The sequence below is a fragment of the Arachis ipaensis genome, chromosome B7 (assembly GCF_059453495.1).
Source record: "Arachis ipaensis isolate K30076 ecotype BB chromosome B7, ASM5945349v1, whole genome shotgun sequence".
In the NCBI taxonomy this organism is placed as follows: domain Eukaryota; kingdom Viridiplantae; phylum Streptophyta; class Magnoliopsida; order Fabales; family Fabaceae; genus Arachis; species Arachis ipaensis.
Genome location: NC_142442.1, coordinates 9122989 through 9131815, shown reverse-complemented (window position 1 = coordinate 9131815; position 8827 = coordinate 9122989). Strand labels below are relative to the sequence as shown.

Sequence of the window (8827 nt, the reverse complement as noted above, 5' to 3'; positions counted from 1 at the left end):
TCTTGTTAAAAGGGTAAAATAAGAAGAATGATGAGAAGGTAAAACAAGAAGGAGAAGATGAATAAGAAAATAAAAAGAAGAATGGGATGAAGAGTTTTGAAGTGTTTTTTTATTCTTATTTTTCTCTCTTTTTTTTTGTTTCATTTTTTCTTCTCTTTTTCATGGTTTTATTCCTCTTAAGAGAGTGAAACAAGAAGATGCTCTATCCGAATGAAATTTGCTTCTTTATTGTAGTCCTTCTTCTTGCTTGAAATTAGAAACAAGCTTTTAGTTCTCAGCCGAGCCCTAGTTTTGGATCTTTCCTCTTTTTTTTTTTTTTTTATCAGATAAATTAGACAGTCCCTAATCATAAGCATTACTCATGTATTACACACCCACACAACACACTCACACACTACATGAGTTCATTTAAAGGTTCATTTATCCTCTTATAAGACTTGAACCCGGATGCAGCTACTTGCGAGGCAGCAGATCCTACTACTAGTACCAAGCCTCGGCTGCCGTTTTCTTCTTTCTTGACTCTGAGTAGGTTAAAGAAAAATGGGTTTGAGTGACACCATCGAATTGGACTTAGATCTTTATTTGGTTTAGGTTTGATTTCTTTTTTTCTTATGTTTCAGCTGTCCAAGCCTTCATAAATCAACTTGAATCGATATGGCTTAAATTGATATTGGCCCAAGTGTGTACAAGGTTTGATCTTTTGCTTCTTGGATCAGTTGAATAAATCAATTTTCTGCACATTTGAACAAATACATTACACAACCAATTGATAATGTTTTAATAATATTTCATCATTACTTTAATCAAGTTTTTAATCAAGTTTTAGTTTTTTAAACTTAACAGAGGAGAAAGAAGAAAAAGAAAAGAGGAGAAAAAATTTTAATGAAAAAGAAGGATGAAGAGAAGAAAGAGGTGGTGTTAGTGACGTCGATAACGCGAGAAAAATCATGAAAAAGAAGAAAAAAAAGAAGACGCAACATGAGAAATGAAGAAGAAGAAGAAAAATGTGAGCATGTGAATGTAAATAACTTAGTTGGACTTGTTTGGTTAAATGGTTAAATGATTTGGATGTAAAACTTTATTGAAAATTTAATTAACATGCATAAAATACTACATAATAATCTCATTGTCGTCAATGTATAAAAAAGGAAAAATAAATATTATTTTTCTGTCCATGTTATTGATCTTCATATTACATAGCACTGCATCTTAAAATGCTAAATAAAAAGTGGCTATAAACAAGCCTTTGTCCCGTCACATGGCTCTGCTACATGGATGAAACCACGCCCCAGTATCCTGTAACAAATAATGTTTACATTCACAGCCAGTTCATGAAAGATTTTAGTGTGACACATGCATATATATATAATATTGAGCAAAACAAAGAGACAATATTAACCTTTTTATCTGTTGTTTGTTGAAGCCTTTTCATTCTTCATAATCATATGGAATGACTTGGACTTGTCCTCCTCAACCATTTCCCTCAGGATTTCATCTTCAATCTTCTGAGCTTGCCATTGGGAAGGATCCTCCACAAACTCCTCACTGAAAATCATGCTTGACACCCACTCTTTCCATGTGGTTCTTCGGTACTTATCTTCCTCCAACGAACCGGTTACCAGGAGCTGATACACATAAACCATTTTCTGCTGGCCGGGACGAAAAGCCCTTGCGATGGCCTGCTTTGTTTTCGACGGATTCCACTCGGAATCCAGCATGATCACCCGAGAAGCTGCCGTCAAACTAATGCCTTCGGCACAAGCTGTAATCGAAGCAAGGAGTATCTTTGAAACTCCACCAGGTTCCTCAAACTTATCCATCACTCTGCCGCGCTCGAAGAGCTCTAGCTCCCCGGTTAACACCAGAATTTCCCGCCCTTTTTGCCATTTGAAGAACAACTCAAAATATTCTATAAATAACTTCACTGGTGCAATGTTGTGGCAGAAAATGAGGATCTTCTCCTTCTGGACCACGCGGTAGATAAGGCTCATAACAAATTTTACCTTAGACCCCATCTTCAAATCAAACTTGCATTTCTCTAGCTCCCTCAGTTCCTCCATTGTGAAAAACTTGTTAGCACATACAGCAGTTTTGATCAACCAAGGATGTATGGACCCAAGAGTTATCAAAAGCTCTAACTCCAGAGGATATCCATTGCACTTTTGCATTTTCTTGTGCAGTCTCTTCAACATCTCATGCTGCGTATCGGTTGTGTTCATCAACAAAGTATAAATTTGCAAACCGGGTAGGTCGTCCGAGCTACTACCTTCATAAACATCTATAAAACCATTTGTTAAATTTCTCAACATGTTAAGACCTTGCATCCTCTCCTCGCCATTGTTCGAGTCGATTTTCCTAGAGATCACTTCTATGAAGAATTTCCTTGCCCGGTACTCCACTGCCCTCACTTTTCCTTTCTTCTTCTTGTATTTCGGGTCTAAAACTTTCAGCACCTCATGTGCAAACTTTGGTCTTGCCAACAAGAGTGTGTTGAAGTATTCACAGAAATTGTTCTGAAACAATGTACCAGACAGCAGTATTCTCAATTCTGTTTGTACCTTCATCAAAACTTTCCTCAACCTGGACTTGGTGCTTCTCGGATTGTGCCCTTCATCCAATACTAGGAGTCCGGGACTTTCCCTCAGAACTTTAGCCATATACTTTCTATGTGCATACTTTGAATCCTCTCGCATCAATGTCAAAAATGAAGTATATCCCATGATTAGAACACTTGGGTGTGAATGCCACTTCTGTATTTTCTCTAGGCAATCTAAAACATGCTTGACATCCTCCGTGGGCTTTGGCATTCCGGGAAAAACCATTGATTGTTTCTGGTTGAATACCCTGTAGGTTCTTCGACCATGAATTAGATACACCGGTATTGGAATCTCCCACTTGATAAATTCTTTATACCAGGTATAAAGTGTTGTTTTTGGTGCAAGGACTAGAGGTTTCTTTCCCGGGAATAACTTCAAGTAGCTAACAAGAAAAGCAATAATCAGGAAAGTTTTTCCGGCTCCAGGAGTATGAGATATCACACAGCCACCTCTTTTTCTGGAGTTCTTGTCCATAAGTGCTGGTTCTGTAGACCCGGCAATGTTTCTCCAAAGAAACTCAAAAGCTTTCTTTTGGTGGATGTGCAACTTCTTTCGAAGATCCGGAATTAATGCCCATACATTATCATGTTCCACCAATACAGGTTCATCTTCATTCTCAACATTTGAGACAAGATTGAAATCTTCAAATTCAGCAGCCTTCGATTCTGCATCTTCTTTGCCGACGTTCTGCCTCTCCTCTTGGTGCCACACTGAATGTTGAATCTGCCATTAAGAACATACTCATCAGGTTTCAAATCAAACCACAAGATTATAAGTTAAAATTAGGAACAAAATTTAGAGAGAGCTAGATTTTCTAATAACACTTGTCCCTCTCTTTATGATGCAACTTGTCTCTATCAAGATCCAAGGTAATGAAAAAAAACTAATGATGAGATTGCTTGATAAGTTTAAACTTTGACTTACAAAGGCTGGTGTGATAGCTTTAATGTCCATCTCCACAAAGCCACATTTCAAGCAGCAAATTCCAATTTCATCATCCAATCTAAAGTAATGTTCACAAGCTTCCTTTGATATTTCCTGAGTGTCGAAAAGATTGGCTGCATTCGCATCCTGATTATATAGTCCAACAATGTAAGTCTTAGGAAAACAAAACTAAAACAAAAGGTTTAAGGCCTAGTAATTAAGTTTTACTATTTCCCTCCTTTTAAAGAATAAACTGTGATAGATTCTTAAAAAATTAAAAGCAAAGTCATGATCAATGGTTAAACCTCTGTGTCTTCAATGTAACTTGATGCCAGAGACACTTCCATTTCTCTCCACAAACTATCCAACTCAGAGGTATCTTCTGCATAATCGGTATTGGATATTTTTATTTCCTTCGTTTTCCCGACACTGCGTGAATCCTGGAACTGCTTCCACTGGTCACTAATAGGCATTTCTTCTTTCGTTGGTTTCGTGTTAATATTCTTTAAGTAGGAATTTATCAACTCCTTGTAGGCTGTGGCATTCAATGTTCTGTCTTTATAAGTTCTTTCTTCATCAGGATGTCTATTTCTCGAAAATGCCGGACGGTACCTTCTATCTTGAGCTCCCTTACTGGAATGTATGCCTTCCCATTTTGGTGCCAGATTCATATCATCAAGATCTCTTAAAGCCTTCCTCTGAAACTTGGAGGTGCTGTAACTATAAGTATAATGACATCTTGAAGAAAAACCATCACTTTTCTCCACCTCCTCTAACTGCGCAAGCACATTATCTGGATTGAAATTCAACAGATTGACACTATTCCTTTTCTGCTTAGTGCTATTAACCAGATGACTATATTTCGAAGGAGTTTCGTCTGGTTCATGTTTGCCAATTCTACAAGTCATGTCATTGAGCTTATGATGTTTAAGAGTAGGATGAGGAATAATAGCGAGTTCATTGAGCTGTATGTCTCGATCAGCATCGCCTGGCTTCGCCTCCTTGGCTTTAGCCCTCCTATTGTAAACTATAATCTCCTGGCAACCATTCACCTTGCTCTCCTTAGGACTACTATCAAGATCCTGATCTTGACTGATTTGTTTCAATCCAAACAGGGAAGATAATGGCATTGACAGTTCATGATCTTCATCAACTTGTTCCCATGTGCCTAATTTGTATGGCCTTGTTCTAATAGTACCAATATTGAGCTCAGGAGCACTATTGCAACCAAGGTAACGGTCAGGTTGTACATGTCGACGCTTGGAACGCCGTAAGCCTTGAACATTATATGATGATGGTGACACTTCATCTTCATGGGATTCTTGATGTTCATAGTCAACCCTCTCAGTTCTGGATACAATAACTTGAGAAACAATAGGTATTAGCATGTCTTTCTCCAGTTTGAAGTTTACAACATTTATATGAGACTCGGTATGGAACGGGGGGATAACAATGTCATTTGACAGAACTTCATAAACAAGCTTGTTTTCCACAGATCTTATAAAGAAAGAAACCTTCTTTAAAACAGATGTCGCGATCAACCACGAAATATCAGGTAAAAATTTCCCCAACAGCAATCTAGTTTGTGGTATTCTAGAGCAGTCCTCTGTTGAAGTCCACCGATAGTGCTGATCTTCATCACAATGTGTATGTTCAAGCCTTTGGAGGATGAAGATATGATCTAATCCAACCACATTAATATCCTTGTTAAGCGTTTTCATCTCTGCACCAAGCGAACCTTGATTAACATAGTAGTTGACATAAAATTGGCATGTGCACTCAGAATCATGGGGCTTTCTCTGTATAGAACTAATTCTAGCATCTCTCCAAACCTACAATAAAGGAAAAGACATTGTTGATCAGACTTTAATTAGCCGAATAACGAGTGCAAAAAGAACCAAGAAATGCCATGATGATTACCTAGTAAATGAATACAAATTTATGCAAGTTTTCACATAAATAAAGCAAGCAATTTCCTATGTCATAATAAAGCTTCAAATCATACTACCTTCCCAACATATTCATTAAACAAAGTATTATTGTGTTGAGCTCTTGCTTTAAAAAAAACAAGGCAAATGTGAAAATCAGAGAAGAAATATAAGTAATCACAACTGCAAACCACGTTCCTGTATGCATTGCATCGAGTTCAGTCTATTGCATAAAAAAATTCATTACTTCTAACAGGTAGATTGCATTGGATATGTGATGTTATCTCAGGATACAATCAAGAAAATTATGGCTTGAAGATTTTGTTGAAATGCCATCAAGTTCAATAACTTCAAATACAATGTACTTTGAAATTCAGCTAAAAATGGCACTTACAGGCTCGCGAGCATCAAATTCATCCGAATCACCAGTTCCTTGAGGAGATGATAGCACACATACGTCAATTCCCCGTCGTAAAATGCAGGAGCAATCTGCAGTAGTAGCTATTCTCGACCTTATCCGAACGTCTGCAGAGGGGCCTTTTTCCATAGAAATATGGCGTTTATCAATGAAATGTATGGACATAACTCCATACTCAATTTTTATGAACTCCACCGCTTTCCATGAACCATACACACATGCTTCAAAGGCTGATTAGAAATAAAGTTTGCATAAGTTAATACATTAGTAGAATCCTTGCTAAAGAATGTAAATGTATGAATGATCATAGATAATGCCATTCAAGTTTTTACCTTGATTGTTACACTGAATTACTAACATTCCATTGTTATATATATAATCAATTGGTTTTTACCCCATTCATTGTTAGTCATCAAGCATAGTGATCAACTGGTAAAAAGAGAACATAAAACTTACGGTAAGCATTGAATGGATGCTTGGATTGATGCAAATACTTCCTTTTTCCTACCATATCGAGAATCTGCAGCAGTTAATTAGATTAGGCACACAAACTTCCACATTATAAGATCAAGGCTTCAAAGGCACACACAAAAAGTGCTTCATGAATTTCTGTTCTGTTCTCACACAAAATGAAATGAAAATTAAGATCAAATGCCTTAATTCTAAAGTTTATTGTAAGTCAGAAGTACCACCTAAATCTGAGTAAATCTTAGTCCAATTAAGCTCAAAAGCTGTAATCCTGAAAATCTCTCTTGGGAGGAGCGATGTACTGTTTACCACTCTAGATTCTGGGACTCAAGAATTTCCTTCCTTACCTTTGATTAATCAGAAACAAAAAGAAAAAAATGCAAGTCATAGACATTGATTCACACATCTTAAAGAGTATATCTTCATCTTAGAGAAAGAAACATATGCTGAAAATGGGAAAGAGAAAAAAAAGGTGAAAAATCAACCTTTTTCATACATACCCATTTTTATGTAATATCCAGAATGACAATCTGCCAATTTTTCTAACAAAAACAGAAGTATTCTTTTTTTAACATGATTGCTGATTTTCAGAAAACAAACTCCCATAAATACAATCCAAAAGAAAAATGATCAAATAAACATTGATCAGCACAAATTAATGTTGACACATAAATGCAAATTAAAGCAGAGTGAATCCAAGACAAACATATGAACCATGACACCATTCAGATTCTTTTGTGATTAAAAAGGAACAAAAGAAGCAGAATCAACAAAAAAACAGTGAGGTAAGTGAAACTAAAACCTCATCACTAATTAGTACTTACCTACCTACCACAAGATTATGGTAGCAGATAGCAGGGGTTGAGGTGGGAGAATCTAAAGTAGCATCATCAGAGTTGAGAGAGAGAGAGAGAGAGTGAAGGAAGAACAAGGGAACAGTGTGAAAAGAAGGGGTAATAATGTTGTTGGAAGTGAAGTAGTTGAGAGTGGGGAGTACTGAGTGAGTGAAGAGAGAGAAGCGGAGAAATCTATAAGAGTCTTGAATTTCGTGCAGTCGTTGCATGACAACATTCAAGTCGAAAGAAAGCGAGAAAATTTGTGCTGCTTTTAAGGATATTGAGGCAGCACCGCAGCAACACCTTACACACCAGGTTGCACCCACTTATCAATTGGTCTGTGTGTCATAACCTTACCTTGCACATTCATCATTCATCTCATTCTATAACAATTTTCTTAACCATTGTTTACCAGAGGAGTTTAATTTTGATAATAATAATGGCAGTAAAATAAAGTTGGATTCATTTCATAGTTAGTTTATTAATCCATTTAAATAAGTGTTAGAGTTTAAATCTTATTTTTTATATGCAATAATTCATTAATTTATGACAAACTCTTAAATTAGAGTTTTGGTATGTAATTAATTAGTTTTTAATTTATTAAATTAAAAAATATCATGCAAAATCAAAAAATAATAATGACAGTAATAATAATATTAATGTTTTGCTAACTTTGTCATTATGACGAATTGATTAATAATGATTTTATAGTGATATCTTTTTTATTTGAAATAATTGAATTTGTATTAATAGACCATTGAGTATTGAGTATTGAGTATTGAGTATTGAGTATCTCAAAAGTTTAATAAAAAGCAAGGTGTTCTTTGTTTTTCTAATTTTTTTGTTAAAGTATAGTGGGTAATTGACTAATTCTTTATGCTTTTAACCACTTTAATAGATGTAACTGACGATAACTTTTTGATAAGAATAATGCTACGTATTTAAATTTTTTTATGAATAAAATTTAACTAAGTTAAATAATAAGATTTAAAATAATATTAATTATAACTAATTTTTATTATATTAAATTAATTTAATTAGATTTGATTAATAAAAAAATTTAAATGTATAATATTATTTTTTGATATTTATGTAAAGTTTAGATTCTCAATACTTGATTAAAGACAAGTTATTTTTTTTATTTAATGAATTTAATTTTAATGTATTATGAGTGTAAAATAATTTTATACGTACAATAAAAATAATTATCTTTTATATTAATTACGTGAATGATTATTCAAAAAAAGTTGTAACTATACAATTGTGTACTGTTAACACATTAAAATTAAACTCTTATTTAATTACGCATCTTAAATTTGATTAAAAAAATCGTAATTAAATAGTAATATAAAAAAATAAAGTGATAGTATAATACACGAATTTTGAGATGCATTGATTCCGTTTGTGATGGAGAACGCTTCTGAAGGGGTGTAATTTTTTAATACCATAATATGACACTCGTGACCAAGGCTTAGAATAATGAATAGTATTAAGATTATTATATAGCACTATGAAATGGACCTATCCTTTTTGGAAAGCGAGGAAAAAGAAGAATATAAGCTAGCAGCAAAGGGCTGGGATTGATTTGACAAAGCGATTGAATGGTTGTGATTGCTTTGTGAACGGTTGAGTGGTGGCCCTTTCAGTTTTGGACCA

At 34.8% G+C, this 8827-nt stretch overlaps 1 protein-coding gene across 7 annotated transcripts; it reads right to left on the bottom strand.

Moving 5' to 3' along the window:
- Positions 1–1063: 1063 nt before the first annotated feature.
- LOC107608887 (SNF2 domain-containing protein CLASSY 1) lies at positions 1064–7533 on the bottom strand. Of its 7 annotated transcripts, none has more exons than XM_016310652.3 (8): positions 7160–7533; positions 6560–6682; positions 6324–6387; positions 5844–6097; positions 3827–5353; positions 3522–3668; positions 1400–3320; positions 1064–1296 (listed from the first exon to the last, which is right to left on the bottom strand). In XM_016310652.3, exons 3-7 carry the CDS (start codon positions 6376–6378, stop codon positions 1404–1406), a joined length of 3900 nt encoding a protein of 1299 aa, XP_016166138.2. In that variant the 5' UTR covers positions 6379–6387; positions 6560–6682; positions 7160–7533; the 3' UTR covers positions 1064–1296; positions 1400–1403. The 7 variants fall into 7 exon arrangements, with proteins under 7 accessions (XP_016166138.2, XP_020962913.2, XP_020962914.2 ...); XM_021107254.2 differs by having other exon boundaries at positions 7164–7526; XM_021107255.2 differs by having other exon boundaries at positions 7168–7462.
- Between the last annotated feature and the right edge of the window lie 1294 nt (positions 7534–8827).

Bases quoted from the DNA above. Each gene is read 5' to 3' on its own strand.
- LOC107608887 (XM_021107252.2), bottom strand. From the start codon at position 7,398: ATGCAACGACTGCACGAAATTCAAGACTCTTATAGATTTCTCCGCTTC. The intron at 6,098-6,323 runs GTAAGTTTTATG...ATTTCTAATCAG, and splicing joins GCATCCATTCAATGCTTACC to CCTTTGAAGCATGTGTGTAT. The intron at 3,669-3,826 runs GTTTAACCATTG...CTATATAATCAG, and splicing joins GTTACATTGAAGACACAGAG to GATGCGAATGCAGCCAATCT.